At 39.9% G+C, this 24032-nt stretch overlaps 1 protein-coding gene across 2 annotated transcripts in view; it reads right to left on the bottom strand.

Moving 5' to 3' along the window:
* Window positions 1-13165: 13165 nt before the first annotated feature.
* ccdc39 (coiled-coil domain containing 39) overlaps window positions 13166-24032 on the bottom strand; it is a 129065-nt gene continuing 118198 nt past the window's right edge. Inside the window, exon 20 of one of the 2 annotated variants that reach the window (XM_048541561.2) lies at window positions 13166-16997. In XM_048541561.2, coding sequence (XP_048397518.1) covers window positions 16832-16997 — 166 coding nt within the window. In that variant the 3' untranslated portion in view covers window positions 13166-16831. Of the gene's footprint in view, window positions 16998-19076; window positions 19185-24032 lie in introns of those variants that run through there. The other variant, XM_048541562.1, reaches the window with a different exon arrangement.

Here is a 24032-nt window from a genome sequence, read left to right as displayed (position 1 = left end):
TTTTTGTCTCTCATTTTCTGATCATTAATTCCTTGATGTTTAGGGGCCATTTGAATCATGTACACCATAATGTTGTCATTTGGAGTATTTTGAAGTACACAATCAAACCATTAGCACTGAAATTAATAATCCTGCCAAAGGACACACAGTTTTCTCAATGTTCCTTGTTAGCCGTAGAAATTCATTTTATAGTTTTTCATTTGTGATATTACTGGCGACTGCAAACAAAAGAACATGTTTATAATTTTTTATGATGAGCCAGAATGTGACCAGTAGTTACAAGACATTTGCAATGCAAACAGGCCTTTCATCCCATCAGCCCCATGCTGGCGTTTGTGCCATGTTTTCCTCTTCTTCATCCCTTCTATCTAAACATGTTGAGATTTCCTACAGTTCCTTTCTCCCGTGCACCTAACAGAATGTATCTGTTATTCTTCTTAACCATTCCCCTACCACTATTGGTCTTCAACACTTCTTTTCCTTCCACCCCCAAATAAAGTGTCATGGTCTTGGCTTTGGCTGGCCTCCACAGAGGAGCAGTTACTCACGGGATTCCCTAACTTTTTCTGATGAAGGGTCTAGGCCTGAAACGTCAGCTTTTGTGCTCCTAAGATGCTGCTTGGCCTGCTGAGTTCATCCAGCTCCACACTTGGTTATTCCCTAACTACCTGTCAGGTTTCTTTTTGTCTGGCAGTCTCCATTACATCTGTGCCAGCACTTCCTTAAAGTGCAGATTGACCAAGACTTGGAATTTGATCTTTGTGAACCTCTTGGCCTCGTGAATGTGTTGTAATGATCCCAACTGCTGGTCATGCTCCAAAAACTGAAGTTTGAGTTGCTGTGGCTAGAGGCAACTCCTGCACGCTGCATAATGCATTATGTGGAAATCATGAGTCTGACCTCTCCAGGCATAAATTAGCTAAGCAGAATTCAGATCCTTGCTTTTATTTTACCCTTATTCCTACTTACGAGTAGGATTTTTCCAGTCTATATATATCGGACATATATCCATAAGCACTTAACTCTATTGTGAAAAAAATTCAAATAGAATAGAACAAAACAGAATCCCCACAGTGCGGAAGCAGACCATTCAGTTGAAGTCCACACTGCCCTCCGAAAAGCATCCCACCCAAACCCACTCCTATTTTATCCCTCTGTTTCTCATGGCTAATCCACCTAGCCTGCACAACCCTGGACACTAAGGGACAATTTAGCACATCCAATCCACCTAACCCGCACATCTCTGGACTGTGGGAGAGAACATGTAAAGTCCAAATTCACAGCCACTTGAGGCTGTAATTGAAGCCAGGTCCCTGCCGCTGTGAGGCAGCAGTGCTAACAACTGAGCCGTCCAGCTGAAAGGTATATTCAATCGTCCAATCTGCGTAGCCATGAGAGATTCGCACTGGAGAGAGACCATTCATCTGTGCAGGGGAAGGGATTCAGTCAGTCAGCCTATCTGTGAAGACACCAAGTACACACTGGTGAGAGGCCATTCACTTGCTCCGTGTAGGGTGTGGGATTCACTTGATTACCCCACATACTAATACACCAGTGAATTGACAAATAACCATAGTTGAAGGATTTGATGTTAATCTCAGCAAGGAATGAACAGTAGTTATTCAGCTGTCTGTACTGATGTTAATAAATCCTGCTCTACTAAAGGTGCTGATATTGTAGAGAATTAGTTTTGAAGTTCTGAACTATTGATTATCTATGTAATGCTTTTAAGCCTGCTTACGGACTCAAAGTAATATCCAGTCAAAAGCGTGAGAGAAATAACCACTAAATATATCCACTTGCAGTCCTGTGACATCACAGTTTGATTTTTTTTTGAAGAAGTAAATCCCTCGCTGATCTGCCTGTTCCTATGACCTCTCTACTGTTGCTGCCCCTTTAAACCTCACTGCCACCACTCCCACGACCCACATAGGTCTGCTGCTGGTCTGTCTTGTTAAATATGGCTTCTACCATGCTGTGGACACATTTGTCTTTGTTCTGTGGAATCATCACATTGTGTAGATTCCTTCAAGCATTTGCCTGAGTTTTGATATGCAGGAATTCGTGCTATAACGCATGTCTCATCAGTGTAAATTGGCTGGAATGCAATTGATGAATAGTGGATGCTGTTTGGATAATGTGAACTTTCTGCTGTACAGGTATAGTGACTTCCCTATAATGCGATTTTCTATAGTGCAAGATCACACAAGAACGCAGCTGTCATATTATAGGAGAAATACCTGTACCCATTCCTGTGTATAATCAACCAAAATCTTCCACCTCTCACTCCTTTTGAATGACCACTTCTCTCAACTCCGTTCATAACTTGTTCTCAGAGGTTGTTAGTTTTGGAGCCAACGTTTTTAGGAGCAACGTTTTTATAAAAAAAAAGGACTGAGAAATGAAACACTGTCGGAGCAAGTTAGTGCAGATGCTGGAATCTGTACTAAAAACAAGAATGTTGGAGGTCACAGCAGGCTGGGCAGCATCCATGGAGAGAAAAAAGCAAGCATTGAGTCTGGGTGTCTTTTCATCAGAACTGAAGGTCTGATGAAGGGTCATTTCGACTCAAGATGCTTGCAAAGAAACGGTCAGCTTTCTTGCCTTCTACCTCATGTTCAAAACTTAATTAAAACCGGTTTCACGTTTGAAGTAAGCAATCATATTCATCAGCTTTAAAATTTAATTTTGATAATTGAACATTGGCAAAGAGTCACTTTCACTACCCCTTTTAGAGCACAATTCAATAGTTTTAGACATTATCTCCTCTGATACTCTCTAAGTGTCTTATTTTTAAAAAAACTCAACTAAGCTTTTAAACAATTATATGAAGTAAAATTACAACTCAAGTAAAATATGAAAAAATGCACTTTAGAAAATTAAATGCTTACATTTTGTGATGAAGGTTCATGATACTATTGTTTGGAAGCTTTGCTTCTAAAGTGAACAGAACCAAAAATAGCTTTAAGTTTGTTTTATTTTTATTACTATGTTGTGCTCACAATGGAGAACACTGTTTCAGTTGATTAAAACGTCAAACTTCTAGTTCTACAAAAGAGAGTAATGCCCATTGGTCCAGCATCTTCGTGTGTGTCTTCAATCACCTACCTATTCTCGCCCCACTTTTCCAGCACTTTGCTTACCTCATGAAAGATTAAACAAATTGAGCACATACTCATTGGAATTTAGAAGATATGGTGATCTTATTGTAATAAACAAGATCCTGAAGGGACAAGATATGTGTATATTATATTTTGATGTTTTACCCTTGCAGTATAGACTAGCATAGGGGACATTGTTTAGGAATAATACATCTTGCTTTTAAAGAGAAAAAGGGAAATGAGATCTTGCAAACAGACTTTAGGGTTTTATGAAGAAATTGGAAAGGAGGACTTCAAAAGTAGTATTCTCTAAATTACTCCTAGTGCCACACAGTGTAGGAATATAAGTGTACAACAGTTGAATGTGTGACTGAAGAGATGGTGCAGGAGGGTGGGTTTTAGATTCCTGAGACACTGGGACTGTTCTTGAGGAAGTGGGACCTATACAAGCTTGGACAGATTGAATCTAAATTAGATCGGTATCCTGATGGGGTGATTTATTGTGTTAGATCTAAACTAGATTGATGGGGATGGGAGTTGTTCAGAGGGAAGCTGAGATGAAATTAAATGCCAAAATACTCATCAGAGTCGGAAAGGCAAAGAAAATGTAGGCAGGGTAAGAAATCAGTTTACTATGATGTAAATGGAATATATTTTAATGCAAGGCACTTCTGTTATAAGACAGACGAGGCAATATGGAGTACTTGCCTTCCCTGGCCAAGGTACAAAATACAAGGGCAGAAAAGTTATGTTGGAACCATGTAAAATACTGGTTGGGCTACAAATGCAGTACCGTATGCAATTAGGGCCATCTCACTTTCGGAAAGACGTAATTGCGCTAGAAAGGGTGCAGAGGAAGTTGACCAGGATGTTGCCTGGGCTGATGGCTCTGAGGAAAGATTAGATAGACCAAGGTTGTTTTCTTGGTGCAGCAAAAGTTGAGAAGGGACCTGATGGGTTATGAGGAGCATAGACGGGGTGGATAGGAAGGTACTTTTTTTCTGTTAATAGAGGGACCACTTACCGGGGATGTACATTTTAAGGTAAGAGGTAGAAGGGTAAGAGTGGGGTTGAGAAATTTAAGCTCTCTGGCTGGTGGGAGTCTGGAACTCGCTCTCTGAAAAAGTCAGACACTCAAAACATTTAAACAGTATTTACATATTCACTTTTATTAACATAGCCTCCAAAAGCTGAATAATGGGAACAAAAACAGAAATTGCAGGGAAAATGCAGCATGTCTGGTAACATCACTGGACCAGAAACAATATCTCTGCTTTCCCTCCACAGATGCTGCTACTCCTGCTGTGTTTTTCCAGCATTTTCCATTTTGTTGAATAATGGGAAACTTGTTTGCTGTAAACATCTGAGTCTATAAGGAAAGATTCCAGCGAGGCTGGCCTAGCATTCCATCCTTCATTTTAGTTATTGCCATGAAGTGAATACTGCTAATGTGTGAAATGTAGGAATTATGGGAGAAAGGAAAAGGATATAAAATGAGTCTGGCTGTCTTATCAAATGCACAAAGACAGGTGACAGAGCGAAGGAAAAGAGGAACTGACCAAGTACTTCAAAAAAGTACTTCATAAAGTGATTGGATTGAGAGGATAACAACAGCAAATGGGGACTGAGGTGGTGGGGATGGTGAAAAGGTGAGAAAACAAGAAAGTTGTTCAGTCACATTTTCTTTGTAATCTTTTATCTCAAGTGAGACCTGAAATCATCAATGGATGACTTTTACTGAGATCTCTCCCATTACTTTGATCCAAAAATCAAAGATGAGCAAGATCAGATATCTCTGAGGATAGTGGATCCCTATTGCATGCTCCTTAACTTTCTTCATATAATATTCCTGTATCAGAACCAGCTATCGTTTCTTCACTCCCTGAAGCTTGCAAGCTACATGAGTATTTGCTGTTATTCATCAGTTAACCAAACAACCAACAAACTTCTGTACCCACTTTACCCTGTAACATGATAGAAGTAAACAGTGAAAAGATAAAGGTGTTCATTTCCTATGTCCTTTCATGGGATGTGGGTGTTGGTAGCTGCGCCAGCATCAGTTGCGCATCTGTAATTGCCCTTTCACTGAGTGACTCGCTGGGCCGTTTCAGAGAACACTTAAGAGTAGACTACAATGTTGTGAATTTGGAGTTACATGTAGGCCAGCCCTGGTAAGAATGGTAGATTTGCTTCCCTAAAGAGTATTGGTGAACCAAATGTTTTCATTGGAATCGTAGAATCCCTACACTATGGAAACAGACCTTATAGCCCAATAAAGTCCACACTGATCTTTGTTTAGAACGAGCAGCAATGTTTTTGTGGTCATCATTACTGAGATTAATTACACCAGCTGCCCAGATGGGATTTGAACCTGTTCACCCAGAGCAACAGCGTAGGCTTCTGGTTTCCACGGGGTTTATTGCTAATCTACCACCTCCTCGTAACTTGCATGTTAAAATTAAAACCATTTGCCAAAATCTGTTCACATTTTATACAGAATATGTTCTCAAATAATCAGTTCTTGCCTCCAGCAACAAATTAAATTCAACTGTAATTTGTGTGTTTTTTTTGACAAATCAGTGGATTGACTTGGTGGATCCCAGAGCAGTTTGTATACTTGTCACCAGTTTTCTTGTGACAATTTCAAAAAAGGACCAGGAGATTGAAGTGTTGGACAGCAGGAGCTTTATTCCCATAATCTTTATTCAACAGGCAAAGAGTTTAATCTAAACTGTTTCCCACCCAAAATGGCAGTTGTCATAAAGTGAAAGGCCAGCATACATACATAAATACATGATACCTTCAAAATCTCAACAATTTCTGAATGAACTGATTCTGCCAAGGTGCCAGTGACAGTTGTCTATGTTTAATGATTCCGGTGAATGTGTGCTACATACCAGCTGAAATCAACATCAACCTAATTTTTCTCATGTGAAGATCTAACAGTTATTAGCTAGAATGTTTAAAAATTTATCTCTGCAAACATTTTTTGTCTTTTAATTAACGAGTAAGGTTTATTTAGAAAGGTTAATATTGCCAAAATCCAACCATGTAGACCATAAGACATAGGAGTCGAAGTAAGGCCATTCGGCCCATCAAGTCCACTCCACCATTTAAATCATGGCTGATGAGCATTTCAACTCCACTTCCCTGCACTCTCCCCGTAGCCCTTGATTCATTGTGAGATCAAGAATTTGTCGATCTCTGCCTTGAAGGCATTCAACGTCCCGGCCTCCGCTGTGCTCCGTGGCAATGAATTCCGCAAGCCCACCACTCTCTGGCTGAAGAAATGTCGTCTCATTTCCATTTTAAATTTACCCCCTCTAATTTTAAGGTTGTGCCTGTGGGCCCTAGTCTCCCCACCTAATGGAAACAACTTCCCAGCGTCCACCCCTTCTAAGCCATACATTATCTTGTAAATTTCTATTAGATCTCCCCTCAACCTTTTAAACTCTAATGAGTACAATCCCAGCATTCTTAACTGTTCATCTTACGTTAAACCTACCATTCCAGGGATCATCTGTGTGAATCTCTGCTGGACACGCTCCAGGGCTAGTATGTCTTCCTCAGGTGTAGGGCCCAAAATTGGACACAGTATTCTAAATGGGGTCTAACTAGAGCTTTATAAAGTCTCAGAAGCTCATTGCTGCTTCTATATTCCAACTCTCTTGAGATAAACGACAACATTACATTTGCTTTCTTAATCACGGCCTCTATCTGCAAGGTAACATTTAGAGAATTCTGGACCAACACTCCTAGATCCCTTTGTACTTCTGCTTTACGAATTTTCTCACCACTTAGAAAATAGGCCATGCTTGTATTCTTTTTTTTCCCAAAGTGCAAAACCTCACATTTGCTCATGTTGAATTTCATCAGCCATTTCCTGGACCACTCTCCTAAACTTTCTAAATCTTTCTGCAGCTTCCCCACCTCCTCAGTACTACCTGCCTGTCCATCTATCTTTGTATCATCGGCAAACTTTGCCAGAATGCCCCCAGTCCCTTCATCCAGATCATTAATATATAAGGTGAACAGCTGCGGCCCCAACACTGAACCCTGCGGAACACCACTTGTCACCGGTTGACATTCTGAAAAAGAGCCTTTTATCCCAACTCTGCCTTCTGTCAGACAGCCAATCCTCAATCCAAGCCAGTAGCTCACCTCGAACACCATGGGCCCTCACCTTGCTCAGCAGCCTCCAGTGAGGCACCATATCAAAGGCCTTTTGGAAGTCTCGATAGACAACATCTACTAGGTTTCCCTGGTCTGACCTACTTGTTGCCTCTTCAAAGAATTCTAACAGGTTTGTCAGGCACAACCTCCCCTTACTAAATCCATGCTGACTTGTTCTAATCTGACCCTGCACTTCCAAGAATTTAGAAATCTCATCCTTGACAATGGATTCTAGAATTTTACCAACAACCAAGGTTAGGCTAATCGGTCTAAAGTTTTCCATCTTTTGCCTTGATCCTTTCTTAAACAAGGGGGTTACAACAGCAATTTTCCAATCATCTGGGACTTCCCCTGAGTCCAGTGACTTTTGAAAGATCACAACCAAAGCCTCTGCTATTTCCTCAGCCACCTCCCTCAGAACTCTAGGATGTAGCCCATCAGGGCCAGGAGATTTATCAATTTTTAGACCTTTTAGCTTTTCTAGCACTTGCTCTTTTGTAATGCATACCATACTCAACTCTGCCCCCTGACTCTCCCTAATTGTTGGCATACTACTCATGTCTTCCACTGTGAAGGCTGGCGCAAAGTACTTATTAAGTTCTTCAGCTATTTCCTTATCTCCCATCTCTAGCCTTCCAGCATCAATTTGGAGCAGCCCAATGTCTACTTTTGCATCTCGTTTGTTTCTTAGGTATTGAAAGAAGCTTTTGCTATCATTTCTAATATTACTAGCTAGCCTACCTTCATATTTGATCCTCTCCTTCCTTACTGCTCTGTTTGTTATCCTCTGTTTGTTTTTGTAGCCTTTCCAATCTACTGATTTCCCAGTGCTCTTGGCCATTTTGTAGGCTGTCTCTTTTTCTTTGATACATTTTCCTGACTTCCTTTGTCAGCCATGGCTGTCTAATCCCACCCCAGATACTCTTTCTTTTCTTTGGGATCAACCTCTGTGCTGTGTCCTCAATTGCACCCAGAAACTCCTGCCATTGTTGCTCTACTGTCTTCCCCGCTAGGCTCTGTTTCCAGTTGATTTTCGTCAATTCCTCTGTCATGCCCCTGTAATTACCTCTATTTAATTGTAACACCATTACATTAGATTTTGCCTTCTCTCTTTCAAACTGCAGACTGAACTCTACGATATTATGATCGCTGCCTCCAAAGTGTTCCCTGACTTACTGTTTTCAATGGGTTATTTTCTTCCCAAAGGACAAAGTGAATTGGATCTTCATTGTGCAGCAGTGAAAAGCAGAATGTGTGCATGTGAGTCTCTTAGCTAGTCAAAGTCATAGAGATATACAGCACGGAAACAGACCCTTTGGTCCAACTCATCCATGCCGACCAGATATCTTGTACAGATCTAGACCCATTTGCCAGCATTTGGCCCATTATCTCTCTCAACCCTTCCTACTCATTTACCCATCTAGATGCTTTTTAAATGTTGTAATCATACCAGCCTCCATCATTTCCTCTGACAGCTCATTCCATACACACACCACTCTCTGCATGAAAAAGTTGCCTCTTAGGTCCTTTTTAAATCTTTCCCCTCTCATCTTAAACCTGTGCCCTCTAATTCTGGACTCCCTTATCGTGGGGAAAAGACCTTGGCTATTTACTCTATCCATGACTCTTGTGATTTTGTGAACCTTGATAATGTCACCCTTCAACCTCTGATGCTCCAGGGAAAATACCCCTGGCTTATTCAGACTGTTCCCTGTAGCTCAAATCCTCCCACCATGACAGTATCCTCAAATCTTTTCTGAATCCTTCCTATCCTATAGGCGGGAGACTAGAATTGCATGCAATACTCCAGAAGTGACCAAACGAATGCCCTGTACAGCTGCAACATGATCTCCCAGCTCCTATACTCGTAGCCCATCAATGTAAAACATGAGTAGTTGGAAGTCCTGACAGATTGAAACAAAAATATTTAGTACACGTACTATATTTGTTTGAAATGTAGTGCTGTACAGAGAGTTGGCATCAATGCACCCAAAGTGCCTTGAATGTTGTTTACTCATTCTTCACTTACCACTGTTTTGGTGTGTTGGGTAGTTGGGTAGACTGTTGGTACGTAAAGTTGACAAGGGTTTGGGATTGGATGAAATGCATCCCAAGGATGTCAAAGGAAGTGAGAGTGGAAATTGCAAAAGCACTGGCTATAATCTTTCAGTCTTCCCTTGACTTAGAGAACATGCCGGAAGACTGAAGAATTGCAAACATCAAACTGTTTCTTTCAGAAAAGGTTGTGAGGATAAGCCCAGCAATTACAGACCTGCAAGTTTAACTTCAGTGGTGTGGAAGCTTTTAGAAACAATTATACAGGTTAGAATTAGTAATCACATGGAAGAAGGTGGTTTGATTAAGAAGAGCCAACATGGATTTCTAAATGGGAAATTATGTTTAATTAACTTGGACTATTTGAAGAAGTGACAGAAAAGGTCAGTGAAGGTATCTTGATGTGGTGTATGTGTACTTACAGAAGACATTTGATGCAGTGCCACATGAGAGATTTGAGAGAAAAGTTATAACTGATAGAATAAAAGGGACAGTAGCAACATAAATACAAAATTGTCTTAAGAGATAGGAAACAGAATAATGATTATTGATATTTTGAGGGCTGGATTAAGTTAATTGCATAGTTCTCCAATGGTCACTTTTGGGACCTTTGCTTTTGAAGGAACAAATGACTCACATAGATCTCAGAGCATGGGAAACTAGAGAGGAATTTGAAGATTTGCAGATGATGCAGAACTTGGAAGCATTATAAACTGTGAGGAGGACAGTGTACAACTTCGGAACTGCATGGACAAGTGTGGGTTGGGCAGAAAGGTGGTATGTGAGGTCCAATGCAGAGAAGTGTGAGGTGATACATTTGATAGAAAGAATATACACAGACAACACAAGCGATACGCTTCTAAATGGGTAGACAAAAAGAGGGACCTAGGTGAATATGTGCATAGATTATTTTAAGTAGTGGGCAGGTGGAGAGAGTAATTAACAAAACTGACCATGTTCTGGGCTTCATTAACTCGGGCATAGGGTGCAAGGGCAGGAGGTCATGCTGAACTTGTATAATGTAATTGTTGGACCTCAGCTGGAGTAGGGTACACAGTTCTGGGTTCCACTTTATAGAAAGGATGTAAATACATTGGAGACAGTGAAAAAGCAGAGGGAAAAACAGCAAGGGAAAGAAGATATTGGTAGAAACAGCATGCAGACTCCCAACAGAGGCCATTTGATAGAAAAGGCTATAAATCAACAAATAATAGGAACATGTAAAAAGAATAGAGCAATAATGATGGGTGACTTTAATCTTCATGTTGAATGGGTGAATCAAATTGGAAAAGATTATAAAACAACAAATTCATGGAGTACATTAGCTTAGTGGCCTAGAGTAATGTGTCATGGAAATCAGGGAGCAGGCTATCTTGAATCTGTGAACAAGTATTAAAGCAACCTTAATAAGTGATCTCCAAATAAAATAACCCCTAGAAAATAATGATCATAACATAATTGAACTTAATGTTTTGTTTGAGAGTGAGAAACTTGAGTTGGAAACAATTGTTTTTAACTTAGAGGATGGAGTTTGTTAAAGTGAACTGGGTAGATAGATTAGCAGGAATAATAGTAAGCAAGCAGTAGCAGATATTTAAGGATGTAATCCATGACCTGAGCAAAAATATATTCCTGTTAGAAGTCAAGTTTCTAAGAGAGGGATAAACCAATCAAGGAAGTTAAGGAGAGTATTAAGAAGAGGTAAAGTCAGTGAAGACTGGAATAAATTTAGAACCCAGTAAAGGACAAATAAAAGATATTAAAGATAGAAAATAAAACATGAGGACAAACTAGCGTGGAAAATAAAACTGGCAGGAAGAGCTTCTTTAAATATATATTTTTTTTAAAAATGGTGAGAGCGGTCAAAGTGAACATAGGCCCATTAAAAAATTAATCTGGGGGATAAAGGGAATGGCAGAAATGTTAAACAGATATTTTGCATGTATTTACGGTGAGAGGTACTTTGACCGTCCCTATAGTATTAAAGAGTAGAGGGGAGGAATTAAGTACCAACACCATCACTAGGAAAGTAGTGTTTGACAAACTGATGGGGCTAAAGGCAAATTAAGTTCCTGGCCTTGATGCCTTGCATCCTAAGATCTTAAAAAAGGTAACTGCAGAGGTGATGAATACTCACATCCAGAACCTCAACCTGAGCTACAAATCTTCTCAAAACTTGCTGTGTGATGAATACATTGGATGTAATTTTCCAATGATCCAAGATTCTGGACAAGTACCAAAGGATTGGAAAATGTCTGTTGTGACACCCCTATTCAAAAAGGGAGTGAGGCAGAAAGTAGGTAACTGTAGGCTGTTTAGCCTAACACCTATTGTTGAAAAAGTATTGGAATCAATTAATAAGGAAGCTAAGAGCAGAACATATGGAAAATCACAATCTATTCAAGCAGAGTCAGCATGGGTTTATGAAAGGGAAATAATGTTTGACCAATTTATTAGAGCTTTTCATGGAATTTTCCATCAGAATGGATAGATAGGAATCATCAGATTTACTGTATTTGGACTTCTAAGGGGCATTTGACAAGGTACATGGATACAAATAAAATCCTAATGGGACTGGACAGGCTAGATGCAGGAAGAATGTTCCCAATGTTGGGGAAGTCCAGTACTGGGGGTCACAGTCTAAGAATAAGGGGGGTAAGCTATTCAGGATTGAGATGAGGAAGAATTTCTTCATTCAGAGTTGTGAACATGTGAAATTCTCTCCCACAGGAAGTTTTTGGGTCCAGTTCATTAGATATAATCAAGAGGCTGCTGGATGTGGCTCTTGCAGTTAAAGGGATATAGGGGTATGCAGAAAAAGAGGGAGTGGGATGCCTAGATGGCACAATCACCCATGATTATAATGAATGGTGGTGCAGACTGGAAAGACCTACTCCCATACCTAATTTCTATTTTTCTGTTTACCACAAGTGAAAATAAGTCATTAGATAAGAACCCATTGTGTAGGAAAGCAGTATGTAGGGCATGGATAGAGAACTAGGTCACGGGCTAGAAACAGCATGTGGGGTGAGGAGTTCTTTTTCAAATTGGTTACCTGTATCCAATGTGGTTCCACAGGGATCAATGCTGGGACTGCAACTGTTTACAATATATATTAATGATTTGGAGAAAGGAAGCAAACGTACTGTAACCAAATTTGCCAACAACACAAAAATAGGTGGAAAAGTATGTTGCAAGAGGAATACAGTTTATAAAGACACATTAAAAGATTACGTAATGGCCAAAAAATGGCAAATGGAATATCGTGTGGGAAAATGTGAATTTCATTTTGGAAGGGAGAACAAAATAATATCATCATTTTAAATGGAGTTTTGGTCCCCTTATGTAGGGAAATATATTTCATTGGAGGCAGTTCAAAGAATGTTCGTTAGGATTATCCCTGGTATGAAGAGATTGTTTTATGAGCAAAGGCTAAATAAGTTAGAACTCTACACATGGGATTTTAGAAGAATGTCGGATTGAAACGTATAGGATTCGTAAGAGGCTTGACAGAGTAAATGCTGAGAGGATGTTTCCCCTCATAGAAGAGTCTAGGACCAGAGGGCATATTACCAGAATAAAGGGATATCAATACAAGACTGAGAATGAGGAGGAATTTAAACTGTGATTTGTGTGTCTTTGGAATTCCTTATCACAGAGCAGCTGAGGCAGAATCTTTGTGTGTATTTAAGGCTGATTTAGACTCTTGATCAGTGGTCAATCAAGGATTACGAGGAAAATGCAGGCAAATGGACGTGAGCAATGTCGGATCAGCCATGATACTGTTAAGTGGTGGAGTAGGCTTGTTGGATCTCATTTTTTAATTAAAGTCTGAGTTGTGGGGCAGATTCAAGTGACCTTTATTTCAATTCACACATCAGTTACAGCATAGCAAAAAGGTGTGCACAAAGCTTCAGAACTTCATAACTTATACAGTTCGAACTGAGAGCGCACATACGCGCCCCCCCCCCCTTGACTATTGGTCAGCGGTGCCAAGGTATCCCTTTGTAATTGGCTCTCTGGTATGGCATATTGCACAGTTTGAGTTTGCATCAGCAATTTCTGAGTATTTCCAATTAAACTAATCATATCACTGAATGACAAAGAAATGGACAGGCTTGTGCTCCACCCCTAGTCCTTCATGATGTTTTCCCAGATTTTACCTCCTTGTGGCTTTTCGCAATGGATAGTGTATTCAAATAACATTTACCAGCTGCACCATGTTATCTGCCAATTAATTGGATACTTGCCTATCACCTGAGGAACCTTCAATTTCTTCATTACATTAGATACAAAAGAATACTTTTGATCAGTTCCAACAAAGTTATGTGGTTAAACTTAATGTTAGAATTTTTTTAACAAGTTGTGTCTTAATGTGTCCATTCAAACCACATTGCAAGATCTGCTCATCTCTGTATTCATTCCTCCCTGTAGTGATATGGGGCTGCTTTACTGTCCAAAACTGGTTTGAATTTCTTCCTTTAATATTTTTTGTGATTTTTAAAAAATAAATGTGGATCTATAACTATTTGGAAATCTTTATCTATGGTTATCTGAAGAATCTTAACCAAATACTCCTCTTAATTTTGTAACAGATTGATTGAATAACTCGAAACAAGTAATTATGTGAAATGTTCTTATGTGTGTGAGCAACTGTAGCTGCATATTTTATCTCAACTCATTAACCTTGATTATGCAGAGCTACTATTGTTCTACTTGTGGAGACTACATTAAGAAAATATTTTCCCAAGTACTCTTAACTACTGTTAGCCATGCTCTGCTGCATTAGCCATGGGCAGTTGTCAGCCATTTTGTGCTGTTCAGTTATGGGCACCCCTAACAAGGTTTGAGGGGTTAATTAGCCTACTCCTGTTCCCGTTTCTTATTGTTTGGAACTCTGCACCAAACCAGATTCAACATAGAAATGAATAAACAAAGAAAATAGATCAGTCCTTCCTTGACGTAACTAATAAGTCAGATCCTGGTATACCTATGATGACTATGAGTATTTAGTTTAATATAGAAATAAATAAATTGTTTGAAGAGTAAGTCTCAACGTTGCCTTCTCCTTAACCAGTTTATACAGAACCCAAACTCAAAAATTCATCAGATCAATTTTTCCACAAATTTTGTCTTTCTGTATTCACAAAAATACATGTTAACAAAGATTGTGGGTCCTTCTTTGCTGTTCCAGTGCATTCATATGCTTTTCTGAAGGTAATGATTCTTTACTTTTGATATATTTCTAAAGGAACTGTTTCTACTTGATACTTCATTCAAGTGGCCACACTGCATGCTCGTCTAAATAGTAAACGGGAGGCATACTATTGGTGGAGGTACACTATAACTGATAACCCTGTCCTCATCTGTAGTCCATATATGCTTTTCCAGCAGGGTCAGCTCAAGAGGAATTAGGAGGACATTTTTTTCCCCCCTATTTCTTATCACCACTCAGCTCACCATAGGCTGGGAATAGTTCTAAGTGGATTAAACAAACCAGTAGGATTTCATCAATGCAGTACCATATGACAGTAGATTAACTTCCAGCATGAAGTTTGTAATGGTGTCATCAAGAAAATGTCAGTTTATTTCAGGTTTCCACAAGCTATGGTGTGTCATTTGTAATACATGTTTTTCTTCAGAGATAATGTTCTTTGGACCTCAAGTCCAATTTGTGAACCACTCAGACTTGAGTTATAATAGTAGTAGCATAGAAAGGAATCTCTGGACAGATCCCTCCATAAATCCACAGACAAATTGTAAGTTGCAATTATAGTCCAAATCTTTCTTTGCAAATATATTTGTGATCATACAATTAACTTGCTATTTCCTGTTGTAGGGTAGTTTATAACTATTTACTGCTAATGAATTAGTTTCCAAACGACAAAAGTCCAGAAGATGTAGAAGCCGAAGTAGATTATTTGAGCCAATCGTGTCTGCTTTACCATTCCATGACAATACAGCTGATTTGACGATCTCCAATTCAGCTTTTCTCCCTTTTCCTCATACCCTCAATTCCTTTCCTGATTAAAAATCCGTCAATCTCAGCCTTGAATATCTTAATGACACTACCTCGACAACTCTCCAGGGTAAAGAATTCCACAGATTCAATACCCGCAAAAGAAATTCCTCCTCACTGCCTTAAATGTGGGAGCTGTTTGAGCTTTTATTCTGAGATTATGCCATCTGGTCCTCTCCCACAAGGGGAAACAAACTCTCTGCATATACCTTGTTAAGTTCCCTAAGAATCCTCTATGTTTCAAGAAAGTTGCCTTCATCCTTCTAAATTCCAATGAGTACTAGCCTAAACTACTCAATCTCTCCTCATAATAAAGTCCTGCCATACCTGTTATTAGCCTAGTGAACCTCTGGACTGCCTCCATTTCTGGTATATCTTTATTTGGATAAGGAGCCTAAACCTGTTCACTCTATTCTGACTAACACCTCTTTTTACAAAACCTCCCTACTTTCTACTTTATTCCCTTTAAAATGCAGACTAATGTCCTATTTGCCTTCTCTACTGCCCACTGAGCTTGGATGCTAGCTTTTTCAGACTCATGCTTGACGATTCCCTTCGTAGCTTTCTATAATCTTTCTCCATTTAAATACTATTCAACTCCTTTTATTCTTGCTGTCAAAGTACGTAAGCTTAGATTTCCGATTATAGTCCACCTTCCAAATTTAATCTGTCTCTATCCCTTTGGCTGTTGGCGTCCTCTTCACTACTTAGCTTTCCACCAGTTTTTGTGTCATCAGTAAACTTGGCTATTTTACATTGACTTTCCTCATCGAAGTCATTATTCCACAGTGTAAATAATCGTGCCCCTCGCATTGATCCCTGTGGCACTCCACTTGTTACAGGTAGCCATTTCTGAAAATGCTCCCCTTGTCCAAACTTCATCTTCTATTAGTTAACCAATTCTCTATCCATGCTAATATATTACTTCCATCACTACAGACTCTTACCTTAATAAATAGCATAATGTATGGTACCTTGTCAAAGATCTTCTAAAAATCCAAATAGATGAAAACCACTGCTTCTTCTTTACCACTCCTTCTAGTTTTCCCCTCAAAGAATTCTAGTAAATTTGTCAGGCATAGTTTCCCTTTCATGAAGCCGTGGTTTCATTCGGCTTGATCATTTATATTTCTGAATGCTGTGCTGTTACATTCTTTATAATATACTTTTAGCATTTTCACAATATCAGACATTAAGCTAACTGCCTGTAGTTAAATATTTCAAGTCTCCTGTTTCTTTTAAATCAAGTTGTAATGGAGTAAGAATTATTGATATTAAATAAAATTGAAAAACCAGTTTTGAACATTTATTTTAAATCTCTAGAAATTGTTACATGTTACTATAGCTCTAATGCACACAATGAACTTTAAGTGTAATATTAAATTGTGTATAGAATATTAAAAATGTGCCCCTATTATTTTTGTATAGCACTTAATTTAAAATCTCGTGGTAAATTATAACTTCTCAATTTTGGAATCAGCTATTAGCTCTTCTGGCTGTGGCTGCTAGAAGATCCACTTCTCAGACTGCTTGATCGACTTCTCGTGGACGATGCAGTACGCTCTGGTGAAGGTAGATTTAGACCTAGATCCAGATTAACTGTTGCTACAGTACTGTGGCTCTGTAAGCTTCGAGAAGAGCCGAGGGTTCTGAAAAACAGAAAAGAACCGAATTTATCCGTTGTTTACCTCTGTGTTATATTAATGTGGTGCTGATTATATTATATTCCATGTAATTCAGTTTCATTGGAGCAAATGTGTTGCAAAATATAAATGCATAGGTATGTCCTTTCAGATCCAAATCTTGTTTTTAATCAGCTAAGTCATGAAATCAGTCTTTGTTTTATTCTACATCAAAATAATTTGAATTGAATATGATATCAATCTGTGTACCGAGTGTCCCAGTTCACAGTAATAAGCACACGTTACTGTAGAAAGGACATTAATGACTGAGAAGCTTGCTACCAGTTGTTGAGGGTGGTTATAAGTTGTCCCTCAAGCTGCATCATGCTTTCAGTCTTAGCATCTTAATGTGGCAGTCTGAGAGTGGAGAAAAAGCAATCAATCCTGAACACTGGATCTTGTACCTAATGGGATCTCCTGCCTTGTGTGCCGAAAAATCAATCTGTTCAATCCCATGAAGACCATTGGCAGAAACTCTCAACCCTGATTTGACGCATCCTTGTGTAGATGGTCTAGTGACAATTTTGACACCCTCCCGAGAAGTTTTGAGAGTAATTGATGCTGGCTTCACTGAGTTAAGAATGAGGTTTCTTTCCCCTCTCTGTTGGGATTGTTACTGTCTGACATTAATGTAGCATGAAAATTACCTGAAAATTCAGCCTAAGACAGGTGTCGTCTGTCATTATTATTGGCAAGATTGTGCTGTGGCTGTTGTTGGCCAGTTTGTAAATGGATTGAGCACTCCAGCCTCTCAATTCATGAATATTACTGAAACAGCTGAAGATGGTTCGGCTGAGGGAGTTTTGTCAAGAATGCATGTAGCCATATCCTGGGCTGCATACACAGTTTAATTTTCCTTTCGACTTAGGCAATTTGATAGTCCATTCTGACTGCCAATTAATGTCTATTTTGCTTTGCCAAATTCAATTGAATGCCATTTTGATGGTATGAGTTACAACTCTCATCTCTCCTTGTTTGTTTTGTTCTTGTTTTCCATATTAAATAAAGACTTGAGGTCTAATCAAGCGAATTGGTGAATAGGTATTGCCTGATACAGACGTATGTTAGAACCCTTGCTAATTTTTCTTTATTTTTACTTTATTCATTCATCAGTTTTAGTTTAGAGCTGTGATCTGAGAGATAAAGACAAACTTTGGACTATAGGCATCAATTTGTGTTTAAAAGGAAAGTAGAACAATTAAACTTATGTTTATTTGTGAGGTTAGGCCTGGAAGTCAATTGCAGGTTAGTTCCTAATCAAATGTTTCTGCAGATGCATTCCTCATCGTGGAAGAGCCTTATGTTTAAACAAATAGCAGAAGTTGACTGTTATTAAGATCAGTACCTGGGAGTTGGCTTTAGCAAGTCTGGAAAAGAATGCTAACTAGAACCTCTAGAAGAGACGGTCAGTCTTTTGGGCTGTGTTTTCTGTGAGAAGGAATGTGGCTATTGATGCTACAGCATGAATATTTGAAAGCTCCGTGATTAACTTCCTTATCAGCTCTTGGAAGTTCAGAGAATAGAACATTAAGTTATAACTGTTACTGCCTTTACCTGTGAGGTGGAGGTGCCAGTGTTGGACGGAGGTGGATTAAGTCAGAAGTCACACGACACCAGGTTGCCGTCCAACAGATTGATTTGAAATCTCAAGCTGTCAGAGTGCTGCTCCTTCAGTATGTAAAGTCACTGAAAGCTTGAGATTTCAAATAAACCTGTTGGACTATAACTGGTCTCATATGACCTCTGACTTTGCCTTTTAGTGAACTGTAAAGGTGACCCTGACTGACCTCTTCAGAAAAAAGTCAACCAAAAATCTATCATCTACGGCTGTGGAGCAAAGCATTGCGAAAGCCACTTTCGTATTAGATGGGCCTCCTGTGCCAGACTGATTATTTTCTTTTATTTATTCCTTAAATGCACTTGTCTGTATGTCTTTTATGTGAATGGGGCTGAAAACAGAAGTTTTTGGGTTTATAGCATAGAGCAATTAATCGAGTAATTATATTGCTAAGAAATGCCAAGTTTTCTTTTCTTTAAAATACAAACCAGTGTTTGAATTGATTACTCGCAGAGTCTGGGATCGGTTATTCAGAGTCCACTTAGGAATCACTGGAGTCAATTCCGAGGGTCTTTGAAGGTTTTGATTTGACTGTGCTGTGAATACAGAGATAGAAGGGCTAATTTGCTTTGGCTACCTGTCTCCATGTTATAAACGCCTAGCAAAATCCCAAAGATTGCGCAGAAACAGAAGAACTTGTTGGTGCATGAGCATCTGTCTTTGAAGGTGGCAGGCAGGAAGGTTGACAGTGGTAAGCAAAACTTGGGCTTCACCAACAGAGATATTGAATATAAAAAGGAGGTGGGATATGCTGAGTCTTGGTCAGTTCCTAATCAAGAGCTTTATGGAGCATTATGTCTAGTTCTGAACAAAATATCTTTGGAAGGACCTGGAGGTCCATGAGACGGTATTGAGGAGATTTACCACAGTGAGCCCAAGGACTTGCAGGGCTTTAGTTACAAGGTTAGGCTGAGGTTGATTTCCTTGGAACAAAGGATAATAGGGGAAATTCAACAAAAATATACAAGACCACAACAGGGTTAGATAAGATCCCAATAGCTGATGGTTGAAAGGGAAACTGACTTAAGATTTTAGGCAAGATGTGCAGGAGGGACATTACAAAGAATTTTTTATTTGGCAAGTGGTAATGACCTGGAACTTGTTGTCCCTGATGTGTTGGATGCGAAAACAATGATTTCAAAATGTTGGTTGAGCAGTGAAGGACAAAAACTTACAGAGCTTTGGGGATTCTCTGGGGGGAGTTAGATTGGATTGCGTTTTGGGGAGCTGTATGGACTGGATATGGCCTATGCCATAAATGATTCTCTTTAAATCACTGTCAAAGTAGATACCTTGTTCTATCAGTACCAATTATTATGAGCAAGGTGTTAGGTTGTACTGCTTTTCCAATTTTCATATCTCAAGGCAGCTTCAACTTCTGCCACAGAGGTAAGAGCCCAATATCATCATTGGGAGTTGGGGGATTTTCTCAAACATGTCCCACATTGACTGTTAGTTTAGGAGTTCTTCAAAGTATTCTCTCTGTTGAAGGTTGATGTTTTCTCTTACTCCAAAGGGTTCCATTTTTATTCCACACAGGTTTGAAGCCAAGGTTTCATATATTGCTTTGGTGTGTTTGTCGGCAAGAGTCTTAGTTTTCCGAGTCCACCACTGGTTCTTGATTTCCCTTGTTCTTTGAAACATTGTTGGAAGTTTGCTGGTCTGCTTGGTTCTCAAAGCCATTCTACATGGAGATTTTTTCTGAACTGCTCCTACGTCTTCAGCTACTTCTGGTGGCATTTGATGGACAATGAGGAGTGAATGAACTATTAGTCTGTCCAGCAGTTGCCTACATTGTTCATTGTTTTGGTAAAGAGGATATCCTTTTGGTTTTTGGAATCAAACAGTGACATAGTTGATCATGTGCTTTTATTCTGGATACCTCCAGAAAGTCTTCAACTTATATTTTTGAGAGAACTGTGTGTTGAACACCAGTTGGTGTTCTGCACATTTGGTGAGCAGGAGAATCCATTGGAGTTGTATTCCTGACTTCTCCTCTTCCGCTGGTTTCTTTCTAGGGTTCGGCATCCTTGCTAACCCTGGCATTGAAGTCCCCAAGGAGGATGATTTTATCTTGCTTAGCAATGTTAGTGAATATAGTATCCAAGGTGAAGTAGAAGCCTTCTTTGGACTCATCTATGGCATCAAGGGTTGGAACAAAGGCACTCATGACTGTTGCCAACTAGTTCTTGGCAAATTGTAGGTGGCAAAAGGCATTATGAGGCAATCTTTGATGCCAACAGGAAGCTCAGAGAGTCGGTTGACAACTTTGTTCTTGATTGCAAATCCAATTCCATGTGCCCTGGGTTGATGTTAGAATTTTCCTCCAGAGAAGATGTAGCCACTACCTTCAACCCTCAGCTGCCTTTTGCCTGCTGCTTGAGTTTTTGCAGGCAGTAATATCAATACTGAAGTGCCTGGCTTCATAGGCAACAAGGGCAGTTCTTCATTCTGGATCAATATTTTGCACATTATCCATTCCAGGTACTGAGATTGAGTTTGATTTTCTCCAGGTACAAATCCAGTGCAGGACATCTTTAAGCATGGAAATGCTGTTACATTTCAGCAGACACATGGTTCTTGACAAAAGGTAGACTGACTTCTAGTGGCAACTGGGCATCTTCCTACTGCTGCAACCTTCGTCTGCCATCGCAGCATTGATATCACATTAATGTCTCCTGCTTGGATCACCATTGAGGACTTATTTTGGTTTGTGCTTTGTCTGTCTGGTTCCTCACCACCTTGTGGTCGAGTTGAGAACTCCTGACAGGATCGCTCTCAGGATCAATGGAACACTTGAGCCTTTCCACCACAGCAAGGTGGCAATCCTTGGAATGGAGCTGCACTTATGTGTAGCTAGGCCAGCATTTATCATTTGTCCCTAATTGCCCAGGGGCAGTTGAGAGTCAGGTACATTGTCTGTGATTGGTGAAGAGATGGAGTTTAAAATAGGGAAGTTACGCTGCAGCTGTATAGGGTTCTAGTAAGGCCACACCTGGGAAAACTGTGTACCGTTTTGGTCTTCTTTCTTTAAAAAGGTTGTACTGGTACTGGAAGGGATACAGGGAAGGTTCGCTAGCTTGATTCCGGAATTGAGAGAGTTGGCTTATGAGGAGCGATCGAGTAGAATGGGATTATACTCATTGGAATTTAGAAGAATGTGGGGGGTTTTATCTATTCCCTTCATGATTTGATATGCTTCTATGAGATAGAAGCAGGAAGTTTTTTTCCTTTGGCAGGTGAAACTAGAACTAAGGGGCAATGTCTCAAAACAAGGGGGAGCAGATTTAAGACTGAGTTGAGGACGAACTTCTTTACCCAAAGAGTTGTGGACCTGTAGAATTCCTTGCCCAATAAAGCAGTTGAGGCTACCTCGTTGAATATTTTTAAGGCAAAGATAAATTTTTGAACAGTAAAGGAATTAAGGGTTATGGTGAGTGGGTGGTTAAGTGGAGCTGAGTCCGCAAAAAGAAAATCAGCCATAACCTTACTGAATGGTGGAGTATGCTCAACTGGCCAGATAGCCTTCTGTTGCTCTTATTACTTATGTTCTTAGGTTACATTGCTATGGGTCTGGAATCACATGTAGCTTAGACCAGGTAAGGACAGTAGAATCTCTTCCCTAAAGGACATGAGTGAATTAGATGGTTTTATGATCATCATTAGATTATTATTGAATTCAAATTCCACAAACTGCCATGGAGGGATTTCAGCCTGGGTCCCCAGAATATTACCTAGGTTTCTGAATTAATAGTCTAGCGAAAATACCACTAGGCCTTTGCCTACCTATCCTGAACCCTCTGACAGGGTTAATGTTGAGATGTTCGCATTAGTACGGAATTTCAACTTTTGGAACAGAAATACATTTTATGGATATGTTAATGATGTAAGGGGATTTCTTCTGCCAGACGGTACATAGCTGAAACTCGACAACTCTCTGGAGAAAAGACTAGATTGCTAGATCCTCAGTATATCTGTCAGTTTTTCTGAATTTATTTTCATCGAACTAAGAATTGAACTTTGCAACAGCTGCATGTTTTAAGAATGAGAAGAAAACAAAAGCAGACCTTAACTGTTGGTGACTGGCTGGGAAGATAACATAATTTAGTTACTAACCTAAGTGGATGATTTGCCAGTTGTATGTGTTGCCTTGCCCCGAACTGGCAGCGAGTTGGATACCAGATTGCTCAATTAAGTGAGAGCCAGTGCTACCAGCTAATCTTAGAGACAGTTAATATAAGAAAGGAAAAGTAGGGGTAAAATGGGTTCCAACTGGTGTTGCAGAGTGATGTTGGATCTGGCTGCTGTTTTCTTACTCTCTAGCATTGTATTCAGTTAAAGAATTGTTAAATGTTCTGAGGAAAGAATCCCAGTCTGGAAGGAATAGGCGAATAATTCTAGAAATAGACTGAATTTATTCATATTTGCTGATGACTTCATAAGATTGGCATACATCATATGAAACTGTCAGTTGAACTGGCAAATAATTATTTTAATTCCCTTTTTAATTTATCCCTTAGCTTGGTGGCTGTCTGTCAGTGTGTGTGTGTGTGGAAGCTTTAATGAAAATTGGATTTAAATTATAGATATTAATTAGAGTGCCTTTTTTGCTTAGCTTTGACCTGCTAAAGTCACAGTATTAATAATACATTATTAATTTTTTTGTTCTTTATAAACTTGGATACCAAGATATGTTTTTGGAAAGATAACACAGTGTGGAGCTGGATGAAGACAGCAGGCCAAGCAGCATCTTAGTAGCACAAAAGCTGACATTTCAGGCCTAGACCCTTCATCAGAAAAGGTGGATGAGGAGAGGATTCTGAAATAAATAGGGAGAGAGGGGGAGGCAGACTGAAGATGGATAGAGGAGAAGATAGGTGGAGAGGAGAGTATGGGTGGGGAGGTAGGGAGGGGATAGGTCAGTCCGGGGAGGATGGACCGGTCAAGGAGGCGGGATGAGGTTAGTAGGTAGGAAATGCGGCTTGAGGTGGGAGGAGGGGATAGGTGAGAGGAAGAACAGGCTAGGCAGGCTTGGACGAGCTGGGCTGGTTTTGGGATGCAGTGGGGGGAGGAGGAGATTTTGAAGCTGGTGAATCTACATTGACACCATTGGGCTGCAGGGTTCCCAAGCGGAATATGAGTTGCTGTTCCTGCAACCTACGGGTGGCATCACTATGGCACTGCAGGAGGCCCAGGATGGACATGTCGTCTAAGGAATGGGAGATGGAGGTGAAATGGTTCAGGACCAGGAGGTGCAGTTGTTTACTGCAAACCGAGTGTAGGTGTTCTGCAAAGCGGTCCCCAAGCCTCCGCTTGGTTTCCCCAACGTTGAGGAAGCCACACCGTGTACAGTGGATGCAGTATATCACATTGGCGGATGTGCA

The sequence above is a fragment of the Stegostoma tigrinum genome, chromosome 14 (genome assembly GCF_030684315.1).
Source record: "Stegostoma tigrinum isolate sSteTig4 chromosome 14, sSteTig4.hap1, whole genome shotgun sequence".
Taxonomy (NCBI): domain Eukaryota; kingdom Metazoa; phylum Chordata; class Chondrichthyes; order Orectolobiformes; family Stegostomatidae; genus Stegostoma; species Stegostoma tigrinum.
Note: the sequence above shows the minus strand (reverse complement) of the source record. Positions and strands in the feature narration are given on the sequence as shown.